Source organism: Tursiops truncatus, chromosome 2, assembly GCF_011762595.2.
Source record: "Tursiops truncatus isolate mTurTru1 chromosome 2, mTurTru1.mat.Y, whole genome shotgun sequence".
In the NCBI taxonomy this organism is placed as follows: domain Eukaryota; kingdom Metazoa; phylum Chordata; class Mammalia; order Artiodactyla; family Delphinidae; genus Tursiops; species Tursiops truncatus.
The window spans coordinates 27650264-27672231 of NC_047035.1; the positions used below are offsets into that span (position 1 = coordinate 27650264).

The following is a 21968-nucleotide window of genomic DNA, read 5'->3' on the forward strand; positions in this document are numbered from 1 at the left end:
CTGTTTCCCCAGTCACTGCCCTTGAGATAGGCCTGGCGCCCATGTGAGACTGGATGACCTCTGGACATCGAGACTGTCTGAGCCTAGAGTCTGTCATACAGAGTGAAGTCAGAAAGAGAAAAACAAATACCGTATGCTAATGCATATATATGGAATCTAAAAAAAAAAAAAATGGTACTGATGAAACTAGTGGCAGGGCAGGAATAAAGACGTAGACATAGAGAATGGACTTGAGGACGTAGGAGGAGGGTAAGTAGCATGGACATATATACGCAACCAAATGTAAAATAGCTAGCTAGTGGTAAGCAGCTGCATAGCACAGGGAGATCAGCTGGGTGCTTTGCGACGATCTAGAGGGGTGGGATAGAGAGGGTGGGAGGGAGGATCAAGAGGGGACATGGGGATGTACGTGGCTGATTCACTTTGTTGTGCGACAGAGGCTAGCGCAGTATTGTGAAGCAGTTACACTCCAATAAATATCTATTTTTAAAAAAAACTGTCTGGGGACCTGGCCAGCAATCAGGGGAGGGGTCTGCAGACCCGTCGATGACGCCCTTGCCCCCGCCAGAGCCACTGGACTCCACGCGGTCTCCACCAGGCGCCGCCCGAGGCCTCGACTTCCCGGACCGCCTGGAGGAAATGCAGCCTCGCCGCTAGGCTAAACGAGCGACCAGAGAAAGCGGAGGAAACCCCGCCGGGCCGGAAGCACCCAGAACTGCTTCCGGGTCAAGGGGGAAGGACCCACCATGGAGCCTCGCTGGGTGACGGGGTGGCTGGGCTGACGGGGCCGCGGGCTGGCGTCTGAAGCGGGAGAGGCGCAGCGCCGCCCGGGACACGCAGGCGGGTCCCGCGGCCGCCGCCATGTCGGTGCTGGGCGAATACGAGCGACACTGCGATTCCCTCAACTCGGACTTTGGGAGCGAGTCCGGGGGTGGCGGGGACTCGGGCCCAGGGCCCAGCGCTGGTCCGGGGCCCCGAGCCGGCGGCGGCGCGGCGGAGCAGGAGGAGCTGCACTACATCCCCATCCGCATCCTGGGCCGCGGCGCCTTCGGGGAGGCCACGCTGTACCGCCGCACCGAGGTAGCGGCCCCCGGCTCCGGCCGCCCCCGCCCCGCCTGCGCGGCCCTGCTCTCCCTGCTCGTCGTCCTCGCTTAGTGTTAGGGCCCCGCAGGGTATCTGTCTCGGGGTCTTCATCACTCCTTCAACTCTCCTGCACTAGGAGTTCGTTAGAGCACTGGTTTTACTGACTGGTCGTTTTTGTTTAAATCAGGCAACTGAACAAGTCATTGAACCTTCTCTGAGCCTTAGTTTCCCCATCTGTAAATTGGAGTTAGTGATAGCTACGTACCTTAAACGTAGTATTTACTTTTTAAGGTTATTTTGTGAATCGAACAAAGGTACTTTGCAAACTGTAAATTAAAGTAGTTTATGAATGTGAGGTATTGTCAAAACTTCCTTCCTATTGTGCTGTACAGCTCTCCAAGGTCGAGGTGGAGAGGAGGGGATAGCTTCAAAATTCCTACATCCGTGGCAGCTCCTCTGCCTTTGCCGTATCTTTATGTTCAGATATGAACACGCAGTTGGAGATTTTTCTTGAAGATCATGGGGAAGATTGTAGCGTGTTAAGTTTCTTCAGTGATTATCCAGCAGCGTTTATGCGTGGGAAATACTTTTTTATTTTTGGTATATTCTAAGCCATTAGTTCTTAACCTTGGGAGGGACAGGACTCCTTTGAGAATCTAATGTAAACATACCCTCCCCCCAGTCCACTACTGCACACATACAAATCCTTTGAAGAGATTTGTGGATTACTGACCCTCAAGTTCAGAATGTATACTGATTAAAACCCTATACTGAGGAGTCTACTTGCAAAAACTAATCATAAACAGGGTTTGATCACTAAGTCTTAAAACTCTAGTTTTAGAATAGGTAAGCATCCATGAGAACTTGCTGGGGTTGCTGAAGGCGATTGATCTATCAGTGATCTATCTGTCTGCAGTTCTGGTGTGTGTTCCAAGGTACTTTTAAGGCTAAAAGATGGAGGAGGAGAGAGGTGGTTGCAAGATTAATGTATAAGGTTAGAGTTACTGTTGGTATTCTGTTTTCTTACTTGTACTCAAAATATGAGAATGAGGAGATGAGCTTTGGCATTCCTATTTTATAGTTAAAGAAACTAAGATAGTATATTTTAAGGACTTGCCCACTTAAATTAGAAGCAAATCCTGGGCTAGAATGGAGTTTCACATCTCCTTGTCCATGCCTTTCCATCATTATCATGTTGAACTTGATTACCAAGGTTGTTTTAAGTTTGATTGCACTTTCCCTAAAATTGCACAGTATTATCCATAACACCAAATGTTTATTACATCTGTGAATTTACAAGGGTTTATTTAGAAGCAGCCCTTTCTCTCAAGAAGCGTATATTTCATTGGGAAGACATGTTAGTCTTGTTAGTAACAAATAGCGTTTAAGTTGTATGTGTACATAAGGGGAAAAGAATGGACAAATATTTTAGTGTATGAGCTCTGAAAGTTAAGGAAATGCACAGTGGGAGGTTCATTGATCTTCCCTCAAAGTTTCAAAGGCCTAAGGAAGCCATTCTAAAGGATAGGGAGGGTTATTTAGGTGGGGATGCTCCTGGGCTGGGGAGCAGTATCTGTAAGGAATTAGAGATGTTATAAAACGGAGTGAATATTGGGAGCCACAGGTAAGTCTTCATGAAAAGAGGAAAACATGATAACATAAAAGTGACAGTAGAAAGAGAGCTGCAGAATGGGACAGGGTGAGGAAAGTGAACTCAGAGCCCTTAGACCTGGCTTATTCTTATCCAGAAAGGATAAATGAAAATCACTAGAGAGAAATCTAAATTTATAAAATTAGAGGCAATTTTAACATTTCTATTTTACAAGAAACTGTGGTCAGCCATAGGTAACCATTTTCCAGTTCTCTACTTCTCCAATACAATCCTCATCATGACTAGCAGTCTTTCATAATGTCCCTCAATAGAATCTTTGAGACCTACCCATCCCATATTTTTTACCTGGAATTGACATCATGTAAATTAAGTGTAGAAACAATGTAACAGAATCTTTTTTTTTTTTTTTTTTTTTTTTTTGCGGTACGCGGGCCTCTCACTGTTGTGGCCTCCCTTGCTGCGGAGCACAGGCTCTGGACGCACAGGCTCAGCGGCCATGGCCCACGGGCACAGCCGCTCCGCGGCATGTGGGATCTTCCCGGACCAGGGCACGAACCCGTGTTCCCTGCGTCAGCAGGCGGACTCTCAACCACTGCGCCACCAGGGAAGCCCTGTAACAGCATCTTACTGCTTTCCCAGGCCTGCAGTAAATTATGATGCTTGGTTGTATGCAGAACCTTTAAAGTCTGTTCATGTTTAAAGGAAAAAAAGGAGTCAGTCTAGGAAGTTTTCTTTCTAGGCTTACAGATCCGGGTGTGGATTCATTCTCTGCCAGGCGCGAGGAAAGCATGATAGCTGTATTACTGTGTTACAGGATGACTCATTGGTCGTGTGGAAGGAAGTTGATTTGACCCGACTGTCTGAGAAGGAACGTCGTGATGCCTTGAATGAGATTGTTATTCTGGCGCTGCTGCAGCATGACAACATTATTGCCTACTACAATCACTTCATGGACAACACCACCCTGCTGATTGAGCTGGAATATTGTAATGGTAAGGTAGAATTCAGTGGGACTTCCTCCAGTGAGACATTCCTGTGCTTATACTTACCTTAAGGGGGAGAGAAAAAGAAGATACACATACAAAGAGTAAGAACTTTAAATGGATTTCTAGAGTTTAAGAGAAATAGTTCAGGCCCTGGAGAGTTTTGAAATGATCTACAAAATGAGGGGAGGGATTTTTACCCTGCATACTCAGATTCTCCTTTGTGATGATAATTCCATCTTCAAATTACTTGTTCAGTTGAATTTTACATTCATTTTTCAAGGTTTTTTCCTTATGAAATGACATTAGTCAAGCATTAGAGACATAGCATGGTTTGACACTTGATATAATATATAATGAAATGGCTTGATATATAATGAAATCTTATAGGTAATATTTATTTATATTGACTTCAACTAAAGCCATCCTATTGAAAAGTGGTCCAAAGATCATAGCTGACTGAAAATGAAAATGATTTCTTTGAACACTTTTGCTTGTAAAATAGCAGTATAGCCTGTTTGTTAAGAAAATAGACCCTGAGCCCATATCCTAAGCTTCACTACTTTTTAGCTCTGTATCTTGCATTAGCAACTTAACCTCTCTGTGCCCCAGCCTCCTTATCTTAAGTGAGCTTGATGATAAGCAATAGTTACCTCCTAGGGTTGTTGTATGAAATGAATATGTAAAGCTCCTAGCATAGTACTTGATATGTAGCAAATTTTTGATAAATACTGTACAAGCTATTATCCTTATTACGTAAGAGAACCCCCAAAGCTCTTTCTTGAGCTGCATGCTAAAGAGGTCCCAGCATGTTCTTCACTTAAATCTCTTAAGAGAAAGCTCCTAGACTTCTAACTTTCTTACTAGATTCTTGTGTACCATGATTGTTCCTGTGTTCAACCCTAAATGTATGAGATTATATTAGAAATTTTTGAAGTAGCAGAAGCCTCAAGTAGCTAACTTCCTTTGTGGTTAGGAGGAACTAGAATGAATGGTGTATTTATTGAAACTCTGAGTTTAAATTGCAAGGGGAAAAAAGTTGTGAAACTTAACCAGGACTGCAGTGTAAGTTACAGCTGCAGGTAGGAAATAAAATGAACCATCATCATTTGCAGTCTGTATTACTTGATAATGAAAGGGAGAAGCAAATTCAGACTTACTCTGCAGGAAGGAGTTAGTAAAGGGAGTAATGATTGGAAACAATCTAGAGTCTCCCCTAAATTTTGGGAAACTTTTTCAGCGTGAAGTGGAAAGAAAAAGAAGTTGATGATATACACCTGTATATACAAAACATCACATCACAGCTGTAACCCAAATGTTCTAATAGTCACACTGAGAGAGTTGTTACCAAAATATTGCAGATTCCTTTAAAAGCAGTTTCGGAAAAGAAAATCATCTGATTTTGAAGACTTTCAAAGTAATTTTATAAATTAGGGCACTATAGAAAGTGTCTTTACTCTCATCTTTTCTAAAAATGCTGTACTTCCCATTTTCATATTGAGTCTCTTCTGTTAGGGAGGGGAATCTCTGAAGAATATTTCAGATATAGTCCTTGACAGATAGGAAGAGTTTTGTAGCCATGTACCCAAGAGCTGAGAAGGAAGAAGGGGTATCTTTTAAGAGGAAGCGGAATCCTTCACTTACTGTGCCACCTGTTAAAACCCTAGGAGCGTTGATCTCTATTAAGCAGTTCAAACCTGTTTCTTGTTTTATTGCAGGAGGGAACCTGTATGACAAAATCCTTCGTCAGAAGGACAAGTTGTTTGAGGAAGAGGTAATTCATATTTCTGTGGAAGGAAGCTAGAATTGTAATGTTGTGATTCTTGCATTCTAGTTCTGTATTTACTCTTACAACAATGAAGAGTGTTTTTTTTCCTTTTATTCAGACTCCTTCCAGGCTCTGATTGATATTCATGAGAAAGGAAACCTCTAACAAGGAAGCTGACTATAGCTGCTTCCTAAATGGTTTACCTCCACATCATGATTCTCTATGAGCTTTCTTTCCTGGTTCTGTTACTGCATACTGGTATGCCCAGTTTTCTATACCTTTGCATTCTTCCTGGATTTCTTTCCACAAGTCTGCTTCATCATACTATATAACAATATTGGAACTATTTTATAATGATCTGCTTTTTTTTTTTTTTTTAAACCCCTACCACTTTTCTTTGCCTACTCAACCTACAAGCAAGAAATGTCAAGTCATGTTGAATCATAACCTCTGGTTGCAGCTTCCTTTGTTTTGTGTGTTCGAGTGTGTGTGTTTATTTATATGGTTTTTTTTGGTTTGTTTCCAGTCCAAGTATAATTTATTTTTTCTCTGCAGATGGTGGTATGGTACCTATTTCAGATTGTTTCAGCAGTGAGCTGTATCCATAAAGCTGGAATCCTTCATAGGTAATGAGTGAAAGAATGTGGGATGTATTCCTTTCCACCAGTACAACCCTCACCTTGGGTACCTCCCATCAGCACTATTATTTTCTTGATTAAGCAGTCAAGGCTTTTCCGTTGATATAATTTAGGAAGGAAACAGTGAGTAATGAGGGGCGTTATCTTCACTTCCTAAAGTTAAACTGTGATCTAGGAAGAATCTCCTCAGTAGCTAAGTACTGCTCAGTCATCTCTTTAAGAAGTATTTTAGAGGTGAGTTCATTAATTCATCAGTAAAGCCTAGAAAGCCACAATAAAAGTGGTATTAGATTGGTTGGAACTCATAGTAAATGTTTTCTCTGAGCAATAAAATGGGCAATTGTTTTTAATTTTATAATTAAGTCTTTTAATTTAAGTAAAAAGGGCTTCCCTGGTGGCTCAGCAGTTAAGAATCCGCCTGCCAATGCTGGGGACACGGGTTCAAACCATGGTCTGGGAAGATCCCACATGCCACGGAGCAACTAAGCCCGTGTGCCACAACTACTGAGCCTGCGCTCTAGAGCCCGTGAGCCACAACTGCTGAGCCCACGTGCCACAGCTACTGAAACCCACGCGCCTAGAGCCCGTGCTTCGCAACAAGAGAAGCCACTGCGGTGAGAAGCCCGCATACCACAACGAAGAGTAGCCCCCGCTCACCACAACTAGAGAAAGCTCGCGTGCAGCAACAAAGACACAACACAGCCAAAAATAAATAAATAAATAAATGATTTAAGTAAAAAGCTTATTCACTTTGTACAATTAATTATGCAGTTTTACCATAGCTTTGGCCAGGGGAAACAGCTTTCTATTCACTTTTAGCTATAGGAGAGAACCATTATAAGAGCATTTCCACGTCATTATACCCTCCTTAAGTGAGTCATGGACCATTGTTAGAGATTAATGTTAATACACTAGCATTTCCCTTTTTATTGATTTGTCCATTCAGTTACCATATATTTCTTGATAGCTGTCGAGTGGCTACAGTTGTGTATTGTTACTTTCTTTTCGACAATTACAAAGAATATTGTTCTGTTTTTTTCACATCTTTCAGTAAAGGAAGCCAGAGTATGAACTAGACACAGTTTATTTGTGTTACTTATGGTCAATTCATGTTTAGAAAGATAGTGATTTTATTTAGGTGATCTGCGTAGCCTAATCATTTTGCTGCTGGAATGTGCCGTCTCTTCTGTTCTGTCTCTTCTGTTCTCTTGCCTTAACAAATTTGAAACTTTGGCACCAACCAAGTGTTAAAATTGCCTTGATAATCACTTATTTCAAGGCACAAGGGTTAATTGAAGAGGCAGTACACCTTATAGGAATTATGATTACCTAGGGCACCATTTTTTTTTTTTTTTGGTCTGACCCTCTCAACTTTTCCTAACGACTTCAGTGTTCTGGGGGACATGCCTGTGCTGCAAAACCACGGAGGATGAAGTTAATTCTCTGCCTCCACTCCCCCAAGTCCCCTTCTCAGTGTTAAAATGTATGAGAAAGTGATGACCACTCTTTGGGATCCCATAACAACCTGAGCAGTGGTAACACACTCTTTTTATTTTGTAATAATTTGGGGCGGGAAGGGGGATGAGATAAAATAGTTGAGTATATGGGTTTAATATACAGCATCTTTTTTTTTCAGAGATATAAAGACATTAAATATTTTTCTGACCAAAGCAAACCTGATAAAACTTGGAGATTATGGCCTAGCAAAGAAACTTAATTCTGAGTATTCCATGGCTGAGACGGTAAGTATGTGTTATCCTTGACTTGGTTGGTTTTGTTTTGTTTTTTGGTGGCGCTATGCAGCATGTGGGATCTTAAGCAAAGTCCTAACCACTGGACCACCAGGGAATTCCTCCCAACGTAGTTTTTTTCTTTTCCTTTCCTGCACTGTGAGATATAACTGTACCCCTAAATTTTGCACACTTTTCTCAATATTTTTACAAGTTCTCCATACTTCTAAAGCAAGTCTTCAGGAGTCTTTTTCCTGGACCCACTAACAGTCATTTACATGCTCAGGTGTTTTTTCAAGAGCCATTGTCCACATAACAGCTCTGACATCATTGGCCTTTCCAACACTGACTAGAGACTTTTCTAAAAGCAATAAAATACTTTACCATTTTTTCCAGCCTAGGATCTTTAGTAGATTTCACTTTATCTCTCATTTAATGTTTGTTCTTAGGGTGTTAGACATCTCTGTGTTTCCTTTGAGTTTTTTCTGGTTCAGAAACCCTATATTACAAATAAAGGCTGATGCCCAAAGAACAATCGCATCTTTTTTTTTAAATATTTGCAAACCTAGAATTTTATTATTGTTGCCTTGAGCGATGCTGCCATTGCTGGTGCTGCTACTAGTACTTGTCACTCTTCTTTTTGCGGTATGCGGGCCTCTCACTGTTGTGGCCTCTCCTGTTGCGGAGCACAGGCTCCGGACGCGCAGGCTCAGTGGCCATGGCCCACGGGCACAGCCGCTCCGCGGCACGTGGGATCCTCCCGGACCGGGGCACGAACCCATGTACCCTGCATCGGCAGGCGGACTCTCAACCACTGCGCCACCAGGGAAGCCCCAATCTCATCTTTAATATGATACACAGTCTGAACCGCAGAGCTCCCTTCTCACCTGATCCTATGAAAGACCATTTGTAAAGAGTAGACATAAGCTGATCTTTAAAGACAGTAATCTGATCCTTTTAGGACTTATAAAACCCAATTATTACTCTTCTAGTTTCACAATGCTTTGTCTTTAAAAGAACTTGAAAATGTAAACTAATAAAATTAATTTTGTCCTGATGATTATTTTTGATAATGTTGAGATGTGCCTACAAGCAATCTAGAAATATCCAAGGATACTGATAGCCAAGGTTGGGAGTCGGCTTCAGGGACTCAGTTTGCTTGTATGACGGTGCCGTATTGAGTTTCTGAGGAAGTAGTCATGTTGTTGCATGGGTTTTTCTCATCAAGAGTAATCCGATAAAACCAAGATTTAACTTTTTTAACCCAGTTAAATGCAAAGAAGGAACGATATGTAAGCCATCTGAAAAACTGCTTTGCCTTGCTGATGAAAGATGGCTGTCAGTTTTATTAGAATTTCCAGGGTACTCATTGTCTCTCATCTTGGGAGAGGCATGACCTCCATTCAGGGCATTTTTTTTCCTTCCAACACATTCTTGAACTCAGAAGGTCTTTTTAAATTTGGAAGAAATTCACTAGCTGTGTTAGTATTACAAATGTTAAATTGAGTCATTTACAAAGTTTCACTACTATGCGTTTCAGTTAGAACTTTTAACCTGTTTATTCAATTACCATCTCTGCACTACCAGTTTTTTTTTTTCCATTAGTGAACTTTTACCAAGTATGCTTTTTATAAAGTCTGTGAAGTCTTAAGTGGGTCTTGAATGCCTAAATCCTCTGTGATCCAGGAATCACAGAGCTTTTCTGTCTCCCAAATTACCATAGGTCTTTACCACAGAGATTGTCCCTTTATAATTGGCCCAAGAGATCAGATATGAATAAGATTTCTCTTCATAGTGGCATCATCTCATAAAAACCATTTTGGGATATGCTGATGAATGTTTTGTAATTGTTATCACTAGTTCTAGGAAATTTAATTTAGTTGTTGAAATATTAATATAGTTACCTCAGAAAAGAAGTTATTCTTTGATTGCTTTCTTTGTTGTTCAGCTTGTGGGAACTCCATATTACATGTCTCCAGAGCTCTGCCAAGGAGTTAAATACAATTTCAAGTCTGATATCTGGGCAGTGGGCTGTGTCATTTTTGAACTGCTTACGCTAAAGAGAACGTTTGATGCTACAGTAAGTTGATGTATTATCCCTGCATTGTCCTTGCAAATGGTACAGCTTGGTTGAGAGAATCAGCTTTATCCCTGAGCTTCTGATTTCTTGAACAGAAATCAGCTGTAGGAAAAATAACCAGTATTCAGGCACTGGCTTAGTAGTGTATTACTAAAATTCTATAGACAAGATTTATTTCCAACTTGAATTCCCCACTGAAATAATCATAATCAAGTAGTTTGAGCACGGTCCTTGAATCCATTGACTATAATTTTAAAACTGGCTCTAGGATCGACTGTGTAATGCAGCAATTTAGATAAGCTATTTCATCTCTTATGCTTCAGCTACATCATTTTATAAAAGCTAAGGCAAGTTATATAATACTCATTAAAGTGTTTTGATCTTTTTTATGAAAAATTACACCCTGACTCTTACTAAAGATTGCTACTGTTTTATAAACAACAAATCCCTTTAAGTCTCTTTTCTTTTCCTCTTAAGTAAAGCCCAGTATAAAGCAGTGCTTGCCAAACTTTAATATACATAGGAAATCACCTGGGCATCTTGTTAAAATGCAGACTCTATTTTAGTGTGTCTGGAGCTAGGCCTGATATTCTGCATTTCTGACAAACTCCCAGATGATGCCGATGCTACTAGTCCATGGGTCACAATTTGAGTAGCAGAAGTGGATTCACATCCAATATCCTCTACAAACCAGATGTGAGAACTTAGGCAAATCACTTCATGTCTTTAATCTTCTATTTCATTAGCTATAACAAGGGAAAAAATACATATTCCTCTCATAGAGATGCTCTGCTAATGTATATGAAAATGCAAATATAAGATAATGCAGAATTCTTTGGCCTTTTATGAGACCTGTTTATTTTTCTAAGTGCTGAAGTTTATTCTGATCTATCGTCTAGTTTTCTTAAATAACATAGTGGAAAGAAAATGAGTTTTGGAGTCAGATAGACTTTGGTTGAAATTATGGCTCCATTTTTACTATCCGTGTAGTCTTGGGCAAGTTACTTTACGTCTCTGAATTGGTAATGATAACCTTGCATGGTGTTTGCAAGGGTTAAAAAACATTATATGTGCAACTTATGTTTCTATTGGTCTCAGTAAAGGTGGTGGTGGCACTGTTATAATAATTTCTTATCATTATGAACTTATTATTCATTGCCTTGTCTGTTACAGCAGAGTATCACCTGTATAACCATTATTCGGATATATAAATTAGGAGGCAAATTAGTTGGCAAAGGACATACTTAAAGCCAAGGAGCATAGCTAACCTTGCTTTCCTTTTTCTTAGGATTCAGTTGAAGGGTCAGATTATAATATACTCTGAGTATTATTCTGTTGGTCGCATATTATTCTATTGGCTCCATGTTGGCCAGTTGGCTTCATTCTCTGACAGCAGTAATGCATCCCTAACCATTTCTTTTTTTTTTTTTTTTTTTTTTTGTGGTACACGGGCCTCTCACTGTTGTGGCCTCTCCCATTGTGGAGCACAGGCTCCGGACACGTAGGCTCAGCGGCCGTGGCTCACAGGCCTAGCCGCTCCACGGCATGTGGGATCTTCCCGGACCGGGGCACGAATCCGTGTCCCCTGCATCAGCAGGCAGACTCTCAACCACTGCGCCACCAGGGAAGCCCCCCTAACCATTTCTTGCTGATATATACCAACGGTTGTAAAAAGAAGTCAGACCTAATTCAGAACTATTGCCATTTCTTTATATGATAGTCACAGGCATCTCAAAGCCCCTGCTAGTAGATTATAATGTCATCTTTATATAACCAAGGACAATACAATAATCATTTTCTCATAGAACCCACTCAACTTGTGTGTGAAGATTGTACAAGGAATCCGGGCCATGGAAGTTGATTCTAACCAGTACTCTTTGGAACTGATCCAAATGGTCCATGCATGCCTTGACCAGGTAAGTGTGACTTAACATATTGATTTCAGTTCAGTGCTTTCCCTTCCAGCCTCAGTGTTTGGAGTATGGCATAGATGAACCTGCACAAAACCACATCCACTTCCCCAGGGTAGGATGTATTTGGGGCTGTATCCGGGAGAATAGGCATTGGCAATTCATGATAGTTGTGTGCTTCAGCCAACAAATTCTTCCTTTACTAATTTGCGAAATGAATTTACCATCTAAATTGTGCTCCATTTTTTATGCTCAAGATTAATTTTTTTAAATTGATTTCATAAAATAATAGAGGTAATTTAGAATTCCTAATGTGCAGAATGTTTACAGTTCTAAATGTCACAGTTGCCTTGCAGTGCAGCTCTAGGTCAGTATTATTCAAAGGTGGTCCAGGAACCACAGGCGTTAAAATCGCCAGGGGATGGGGGAGTTTTACAAGAAGAAAATGAAGATTCCTGGGCCCCACCGCAGACTGACTGGATCAGAATCTCTGTGGATAAAGCCCAGAAATCTTTATTTGTAACAGGCACTCCAGGAGATTCTTATGTACTATATATACTGAAATTTGAGAACCACTGCCCTGACAGTTAAAACAAGTGAGGAAGGTACATTCTCATTCACATATAAGTGTTGATGATAGTGAGCATGAAGCATAGAATGTGACATAAGAAATAGGTTTTTTGAAACAGAAGGATGGTATATAGTGATCTTTGAATAACAAACCTCCAGGCTTCTAAGAGGAAGTAAAATGCGTCTTTAAATCCCATTTTGCCCATTCCATTTACTTATTTAAATATTTATTTTGGCTGCACCAGGTCTTCGTTGTGACGTACAGGATCTTCATTGCGGCATATGGGCTTCTTAGTTGGGGCACATGTATTCTTAGTTGTGGCATGCACACTTCTTAGTTGCAGTATGCATGCAGGATCTAGTTCCCCAACCAGGGATCAAACCCAGTCCCCTGTATTGGGAGCATGGAGTCTTACACACTGGACCACCAGGAAGTCCCTTGCGCACTCCCTTTAAGTTAAAACTAACCCATTGATACTTTTTAGGATCCTGAGCAGAGACCCACTGCAGATGAACTTCTGGATCGCCCCCTTCTCAGGAAACGCAGAAGGTAAAGAGCAAAGAAGTTGCTTCATTTTCTTTTTGTAGATGGCTGACTATTAGAAGCCTGACTAGAGTACTACAAAGAGAGGGTGGTGTTTCCTGACTTTGCCACTCTGCTGCTATTTTCTTCCAACAGCTCTGCTTTCATTGCTTGATGTAGTTCCTGACTTTCAGCTCCTTAACCTGTGCTACTTTGTTCTAAGTTAATACTGATGAGACCCTGGAGCCCTTCACTCCTCCCCATCTTCTGTGAGTTCTAATCTAGAGTTTGGGCACTAGAGTGTAGTAATTAAGAGAGGAGGGCTCCGGACTCAGACATCCTTATGTTTGTATCTGAGTTGTGTCATTATCTTTGTCAAGTTATTTAACATTTCTGTCCCTTCGTTTTCTCTATAAAGTGAGGTAGGGTGAGGATTAAAGGAGGTAATGCATATAAAGTGCTCAACATATAAAGCCCAGGGCCTGGCACAAGGTGCTCAACAATTGTTGGATAGTAGTATGGGTTTGGACCAGGTCTTTGCTTTTTAGTGCATTTGTTTAGATGGTAGATTGCAATTGGAGGGGTCCTCTTCAGATACCTTTTGCCCATTTCCTGTAGTCGAGGTTGATTGATTCCTGACAGGTTATTTCCTGAGGTTTATTTAGTGTTAAAGATCTCTAGAGGTAGGAAGAAGGTCCTTTATCCCTCATTTTTTGTAGGAGGCTTCAAACCCTAACTCAGAGGAAGAGGTGTTCTTCATCCTTGTTAAATGCTCTAGTCTCTATTTCATCCTGTTATACTATTTTTTTTTCTGTTATACTATTTTTGCCTAACAACCCTTCTTCCTCCTCTACCAGTTCTTTGTTTTTGAATCTTCCCAGTATTCAAACATGTACTGTGCTCTTTTTCAAGTGTTGCCCTTAGATGCATTAAGTGATACCTAATTCCATAATCTCTGCTGTTTGGTCAGTAACCTTTATTCTGTTGTATTAAATTAATCTTTTTCTGGTTCTCCAGTTGATCTCCAGCCAGTGTTTTAGTGCATAGAATTATGTATAATACTCCAGATGCAGCACTGTAACCTTCCATTTATGTTCTTTTCGTATTCAGGCAATATCACCCTTTAGGGCTGGTTAAGCATATTCTAATTCTTTATCTGGCTTATTTTCCAACAATATATTCACTGTTTAAATCTCTTATTTAAATATTTCCATTGATAATGCAATTTTTATTGAGAGAGTTGGAGATTTACATGTAGTACTTTGTTAGAACTTTGTTCTTTGATGGAAAAACAGAAGACAAAGAGCTTTCGAGATAAAGTACAGACACAGGGAATTGTGGAATTATTCAGGAAGCACTAAGTCCTGTTTGGCTAGAGGTTCTAGACCTGGCGTTCTCAATAGCAACACCTCAGGAACTTTAAAGAAAATACTTGTTCTTAAGCACCACCCCAGGTCTTCAGCTATAATTGATTTAGGCAGAATGAGAACCCTGAGTTAGCACATGGGAGTGGATACAGGGAAGGAAGGCTGGAAAGGTAGGCAGAGAATGTTAAATGCCAGATGAAGGAATCTCTGCTTTATTCAAGGAATAGTACGGAAGTGTTGGTTATTTATGAGAGGGCAGTTCATGTGGTGAGAGATGCGCCTTAGGAAGAGTTATTTAGCAGTAATAATATCAGTGTTAAATCAGTATAGGACTGATTAAAGTGGATTGAAACTGTGGTGAGACCAATTAGGTGCTACCACAGCCCAGTTGGGAAGTAAAGCTGCCCAGAACCAAGGTGGTGAGACTGGGAAGGAGACGTGAGTGAAAGGGCATTGTATAAGTAGAATCTATAAAACTTGAATATTGAAGAAAGGACGACATCTGAGTCCAAAATCACTGAAGTTTTAAACCTAGTTCACTGGGAGAATAGAGGGTGCCAGTTATAGAATTAGGAGAGTCAGAAAGAAAAGCTGTATTGGAGAAAGACAATGAGCTGAGCTTTAGAGATGTTGAGTTTAGGGAGTCAGTGGGCAGACTAAAGGAAGATGTCAGCAGGTTCCAAAAACGAGCATCAGAGGTTCTCAAGGTTCTCTGGTCCAGCCTGGAGCATTCCTCAGAGACAGAAGGCAAATGGCCCCAGACTGCTGTCCCCCTTGTATTTAATGAATTGTCTAATGCTAGGCCTATAGAACTGTTTCAGTTGTATCGAAGTACTTTCTTAAAAGTATTGTAACATTGTGGGAGGCATATGGTTTATAGAAGATTAAGTCTGTGAAAGGTTTTAAAGAGACACTAGTGCAATATAGGAACCTATTATTTCTCTCATGTATCTTTGCTTTTCTTTTGGTAGAGAGATGGAGGAAAAAGTCACACTGCTTAATGCACCTACAAAGAGACCAAGGTAATGCTCAAGAGACTCTTGAAAAGTAATATATCTTAAATTACCACCAGGGGGTCTTTCTTTCTTGGGTCTGGACATTGTTTGATCCCAGTAAGAAGCCTTTGGCATCCTTTCAGAAGCCAACATCTGCTTAAATGTCAAATAGTCATTTCAGAGAAAAGGAAAGCTATAATTTTACCGTCATGCTAAAGTGGACATCATTATCATGATGAATGTTGAAAAGTTGAAAAGTGTAGGTGTTATGGATCAGACTGCTATCTGATCTGGCTGAGCTGTGATGAAGCCTTAAGGCAGGAATTGCAAAGCCTGCTATGTTAGAGGGTTGAAATAAGTCGTCGAGAAAGAACATACTTTCTCATACCATACTTGGCAGTTCTCAGGGAAAAGACTGGAAGCATTTTTCTTTGATATAATTTTTATGTTAAATGTTCCTTTGTTCTGGGGGTTGTCGTCAGGTCAAGCACTGTGACTGAAGCACCCATTGCTGTGGTAACATCTCGAACCAGTGAAGTCTATGTTTGGGGTGGTGGGAAATCCACTCCCCAGAAACTGGATGTCATCAAGAGTGGCTGTAGTGCCCGGCAGGTGTGTGCAGGGAATACCCACTTTGCTGTGGTCACAGTGGAGAAGGAACTATACACCTGGGTGGTAAGTGAAAGCTACGTACTTTAGAACAGTGACGTGCGCCTCATTGTTTACTGGGCCCAGGCTGTCTAAGAATTTTGTTGGTTGAACATGTGCTGCAGAAGTGGCAGCATGGGATGATGGAATGTAAGCTCTTTTGAGAGTAGGGATTTTGTCTGCTTAGTTCACTGATGTATCCCCAATGCCTGGTACATGTTAGGTCGCTTATAAATGTTTTTTGAATGAATGAATAAAAGAGAGAGAAAGAAAGAGAGAAAGAATTAAAAGGCTTGGACTCAGGAGATTGCATTCTCATTTACCACTGGGTGATTTCAGAAGGTCACTTAATTACTCTGTTCTATTACCATGCATTTCAGAGCAACTCACACCTGTGAAATAGCTTTGTAAACAAATGAAGCAGTGTACCATGTCAGGAAAATTCTAAGACTTCCATCAGTGATTGAAGATGGAATATCTTGAGTAGAATTTTCCTTTGTTCCCCTCTAGATTCTATCCTCTCTCTCACCTCGAACAAACTGCCAATATTTGCTGTCTCTTTTCTTATCTCCCACTCATTCCTCATTCACCTGCAGTGCAGCTTCCATCCCTCCACTCAATTGAAACTACTCTTGACAAAATGACCTATAAATTGTGAAAATAAAACAGATAGGTACACTTGAGTCCTTGCTTGATCTCCTGTAGTATTTGACATAGTTGGTCACTCCCTCCTTGAAGCCTGGTCTTCCCTTGGCTTCCGCAAGAGCCTGTTCTCTTGACTTAGCTCCTGTCTCTTCTGCTGTGCCTTCTCAGGCTCACTTCAGGCTGCTTTTTCTTTACCTGACCTTGTCTTATCTTAGGTTCTCGGTTCTTCCCACTCTTCCTCCTTCCTGAGGAAGCTCATTTTTTCCAGTAGTTTCAGATAACTTCTCCATGAGGACAGGCTTTATCCCCAGTGTGTAACAGAGTAGACACTCAACTATTGATTGATAGAGAGAAAGAATGAGTGATTTGGCCTCTGTTATAGAGTTTTAACTTGCTGTTATTTCCTAAAATCCTCTCACTTAAAGAACTAGCTTCTGGGGGGCTGCCAGAGGTGGATTGAAATTAGTGCCTTAAAAAACATTTGTGTAAGGACTTACAGTTGAGTTATTGGATGGGAAGAATTACTTATATCTTTAGAACTGTTGAAAAGTCATGTAGGACTATTCTCAGTGCTTTATAGCAGCGTCTTTGACGTTACCAGATTCCTTATGACTGTTACGTATTTCAGGGAAACTGTGACCAAAATTTGTAAAACTTTTATAAGGATTTCCAAGAGGCTGTACTCCTGTAAAAAAACAATCAAATTAGACTACGTAAAGAATTTTTTCATCATCACCCATAATTAAATAGACAGTTCACCTTAGACTTGAAGAAGAAAGACAAAATTGAGAATGGGTCCTTTTAAGGCCCGATGGATATCAGTCTGGATACTTTAAAAATCTTTATCTGTTGGCAGGAGTTTTTTACTATCTACCATTAAAAGGTTTAATCCTCTTACCTTTTTTTTTCCCGTTTCTATATTTCCAACTGATTTTTTTCCTACTGTTTTTCTTAATAAGTGATACTACAGATTAGATTAAAGATTTGGCGTGAAAAGTTTAAAACTTCACAAGACCTATTTATTTCACAGAACATGCAAGGGGGTACTAAACTCCATGGTCAGCTGGGCCATGGAGACAAAGCCTCCTACCGACAGCCAAAGCATGTGGAAAAGTTGCAAGGCAAAGCTATCCGTCAGGTGTCATGTGGCGATGATTTCACTGTCTGTGTAACAGGTAAGCCAGCAGCAGAAAGCACCCAGGTGCATTTAATGTGGGGTATTTTAGTTAATTCTATGCAGTTTTAGTTGGGATTTTACAACGAAAGACAGTATCCAAAGAACCGAAGACAGTGAGCAAATATTATACACATTAATAACAACATGCCCAACTTGCTATAGCATTAGAGTAGTGATGAGCAAGGAGAAGGCAGGTGGATAACAGAGAAGAGGTAGGATTAGGAGAAATATATCGTATGTCCCAGTTGTGGGGGGAGCAGAAATAACCTCACTACCTAGTCAGGTGTAGATAACGCTGAGTCAGGAATTAGGAGCTCAAATTTAGTTTGGGTCTTGCCATTACTCACTTTATGATGTGTAAAATAGAGATGGCCCCGGTAAAATTTTAAGCGTCTTTAATATATCATCCCACCATTCTTTTTTTAACTGTTACTGTAACAGTACACATGACCCCCTAAATACCAACAACTCTAGGCTTGATAGACAGTCTGTCAGATTTCTCTGATATAATCATCCCATGTGAGCTCATTGGCTGAGGTCATCCTCATTCCAGCCCTGGCCAGCTTTCTGATGAGACAAAATAAGTCATTCCTTTGATGGGTTCTGCTTTCCTTCCTTTCACAGATGAAGGTCAGCTCTATGCGTTTGGATCTGACTATTATGGCTGCATGGGCATGGACAAGATTGCAGGCCCTGAACTATTAGAACCCATGCAGCTGGACTTCTTCCTGAACAATCCAGTGGAGCAGGTCTCCTGTGGAGATAATCATGTGGTGGTTTTGACACGAAGCAAAGAAGTCTACTCTTGGGGCTGTGGTGAATACGGTAGGTGTAGCCTTGACTCTGTCCACTTATTCCCAGGCAGACAGCCTGACCTCTTGCTTGTGTGCCTCTAAACACATCATGCAGCCTCTATTTGAGAAGTGTTAATTCAGTAAAAGAGAATCTTTTTTTTTTTTTTTTTGGCTGCGTTGGGTCTTTGTTGCTGTGCGCGGGCTTTTTCTAGTTGTGGCGAGCGGGGGCTACTCTTTGTTGCGGTGCGTGAGCTTCTGATTACAGTGGCTTCTCTTATTGCGGAACATGGGCTCTAGGTGTGTGGGCTTCAGTAGTTGTGGCACGCGGGCTCAGTAGTTGTGGCTCGCGGGCTCTAGAGTGCAGGCTCAGCAGTTGTGGCGCACAGGCTTAGTTGCTCCATGGCATGTGGGATCTTCCCAGACCAGGGCTCGAACCCATGTCCCTTGCATTGGCAGGCAGATTCTTAACCACTGTGCCACCAGGGAAGTCCAGTAAAAGAGAATCTTATAGACTATTTTCGTTGGGAAGGAAGCACTCATTTTATTTTATTTTATTTTTTTAAGTTGAGGGGTACAGTAGATTTGATTTGATTTGATTTCTTTCTTTTTTATTTATTTATTTATTTGGTTGCACCGGGTCTTAGTTGCAGCAGGTGGGCTCCTTAGTTGCCACTTGCCGGCTCCTTAGCTGCAGCACGTGGGCTCCTTAGTTGCGGCTCGCGGGCTCCTTAGTTGCAGCTCGCCAGCTCCATAGTTGTAGCATGTGAACTCTAAGTTGCAGCATGCACATAGGATCTAGTTCCCTGACCAGGGATCCAACCCGGGCCCCCTGCATTGGGAGCACGGAGTCTTATCCACTGCACCACCAGGGAAGTCCCTGGAAGCCCTCATTTTAATGATTTTCTTTCTTATGTGTGTCTCAGGAAGGCTGGGTTTGGATTCAGAAGAGGATTATTATACACCACAAAAGGTAAAATCAGAGGCAACTTCTTCCTAGAGCCTATCTAGGTCACACAGACTCCAGTAATATGTCCTCTTTATCTGACTCCTCATATCAAGGTGTTTATCCCTGAAATATTTCCTATCTGGGAGACTGACAATCCGGGATTCCTAATTTAGCACTATGTGGTCTTGTCATCTGACTAAATCATAAAAAGTTGTGAAAGAAGATGCAGCCACTGTGGACACTCTGGAGGCACATCTTGCTTGGGGATGAGCACTAAAATCAGAATGTATAGCGGAAAAGTCACATCAAGCTAAACACACCCTGGATGGGAAATATTGGAAAGCAATAGAGTATCCCTTAACCCAGCACAGCCATTTCCCTTCCCCTTTCCACAGTTGGATACCAAATGAAGTAGTTGTTTGTATTTAGGGGTCATATTGTATGAAATGTAATATCTAATTCCTCTCAGTACTGCAAGAGCTGGCACTGTGAGAGCTGGCATGGGAGCTGAAACAAGCAGAGAGAGCACGGTCACATGCACCCTAGGACACAGGCTCACCCACTGTTCACTATTAACAATGTTTATTTACATTTTAAAAATTAACATATATCTGTGGGACCATTCTCAATCAATAGGATTCACAGTTATTCCTCTTCTTCTGAAAAGACTATAGGAGAAGGTTTGAGGTTTGAGTTTTCAGGTTTCACAGACATCCGTCATGTCCCCCCACCATTCTTCAGCCCTGTCTGGTTAGCTGCAGAGGGATGTGAGCCTTCAGAAGTCTTGGCTGCTGCCTCAATCCTTGGTCACCTCACTTATTATATGACCAGACTGGCACCCCACAGGGCTACTGAGTTTCTTCTATAACTATCATGGGATCTCTGCATCTCAGAGGACTAAATCAGTAATAGATCGAAGCTTCTCTTTTCCCGGTGTTTTCTGAGAAGTCTTCCTAAGTAGGACCTATTGCTAAAACTTTTAGCTGACCTGGAATTGCCTTCTTTTACTTTATTATAAAACTTGAGCTCCTTGTTGAAAACAGTAGCCTCTAAGCTTCTGGGCAAATCTGAAGAAAACAGAGCAACCTTTATTTCCCTGTAGTCATTCTGCTAAATGCAGAGCATCATTTTTGAAAGAATTTGAGGGTTTTTCCCTAATACAAGTTATGTTTGGGAGATTTTCTGATTTTTTTTTTCTTGCAGGTGGATGTTCCCAAGGCCTTGATTATTGTTGCAGTTCAATGTGGCTGTGATGGGACATTTCTGCTGACCCAGTCAGGCAAAGTGCTGGCCTGTGGACTCAATGAGTTCAACAAACTGGGTCTGAATCAGTGCATGTCTGGAATCATCAATCATGAAGTGAGTACCCCGTTTGGTATCCTAAGTACATCATCAGAACTTCTCTAGGTTGGAATTTCTTTGGAAATGCTATTATTGGTTTGTGACTGTGGAATTTGACTTAAGAATAAAGTGACGATCTCACAGACATTATGTCCAGTAAAGTAGCCAGCCACAAAAGTGTACATACTATATGATGCCCATTATGTGAAGTTTAAGAACAGGCAAAATTAACTTATGATGGCAAAAGTCAAAACAGTGGTTGCTTCTGGGAAGAGGGGCATAGGTGTTAACAGAAAGAGTAGGAGGGATCCTAGGGTGATGGAAATGGTCCATATCTTGATCTGGATGGTAGTTTTACATTTATATACCTTTAGAAAAATGTATCAAGCTGTACAATATTGTATAGTATGTTATACCTCAATAAATAAATTGATTACAAACAATCAGTGACGGAATTCAAATTCTACCTTATCACTGAAGTAGATACAAGAAAATTAACATTATGAAAAGAAACATTTTTCCATGTATCACCTCTCTAGGGAGTTTTTATGATTACTCTCAAATCACTGATCCTATACAGGCTTATTAAATGTAATTACCATTCCCCTCCTTCAAGAATGTCATAAATTCGCTACTGATATTAAGTACTAGTCCCCTCTTTGTGTTAGTATGATGAGTTTTTGTCATTTTCTAAAGAGTCATATTGAGACAAGTTTGCTGTCTCAATGGAAAAGGTAAGAATTAATTTTTAAGGGCTTCCCTGGTGGCGCAGTGGTTGAGAATCCGCCTGCCGATGCAGGGGACACGGGTTCATGCCCCAGTCCGGGAAGATCCCACATGCCGCGGAGCAGCTGGGCCTGTGAGCCATGGCCGCTGAGCCTGCGTGTCCGGAGGCTGTGCTCTGCAACGGGAGAGGCCACAACAGTGAGAGGCCCGCGAACCAACCCCCCCCCCCCGCCAAAAAAAAAAAGAATTAATTTTTAAGCAATCTCTAAAGTAGTGATTGTGAAATGGGAGAGTGCAGATTTGGAGCAGGTCTGGGGAGGGTGTCCATGTGCTTTGAAAAGGCATATTCAGAATTACCATTACTTGATTTGGGTTTTGTTACAACATTGTGTTTGTTGTGAAATTTTAAACTTACATGGGAAGATTTATTTT

General features: G+C 41.2%; 1 protein-coding gene across 3 annotated transcripts in view; it reads left to right on the forward strand.

Annotated features, from left to right (window-relative positions):
• Nucleotides 1-721: 721 nt before the first annotated feature.
• The window catches only part of NEK9 (NIMA related kinase 9), a 37578-nt gene continuing 16331 nt past the window's right edge, over nucleotides 722-21968 (forward strand). For 2 of the 3 annotated variants that reach the window (XM_019920901.3, XM_019920905.3), the window contains exons 1-14: nucleotides 723-1080; nucleotides 3510-3687; nucleotides 5397-5452; nucleotides 6002-6072; nucleotides 7721-7826; nucleotides 9763-9894; nucleotides 11700-11810; nucleotides 12860-12924; nucleotides 15236-15286; nucleotides 15742-15934; nucleotides 17583-17727; nucleotides 18354-18554; nucleotides 19447-19493; nucleotides 20673-20828. In XM_019920901.3, coding sequence (XP_019776460.1) covers nucleotides 862-1080; nucleotides 3510-3687; nucleotides 5397-5452; nucleotides 6002-6072; nucleotides 7721-7826; nucleotides 9763-9894; nucleotides 11700-11810; nucleotides 12860-12924; nucleotides 15236-15286; nucleotides 15742-15934; nucleotides 17583-17727; nucleotides 18354-18554; nucleotides 19447-19493; nucleotides 20673-20828 — 1731 coding nt within the window. In that variant the 5' untranslated portion in view covers nucleotides 723-861. Of the gene's footprint in view, nucleotides 1081-3509; nucleotides 3688-5396; nucleotides 5453-6001; nucleotides 6073-7720; nucleotides 7827-9762; nucleotides 9895-11699; nucleotides 11811-12859; nucleotides 12925-15235; nucleotides 15287-15741; nucleotides 15935-17582; nucleotides 17728-18353; nucleotides 18555-19446; nucleotides 19494-20672; nucleotides 20829-21968 lie in introns of all 3 variants that reach the window. The other variant, XM_019920916.3, reaches the window with a different exon arrangement.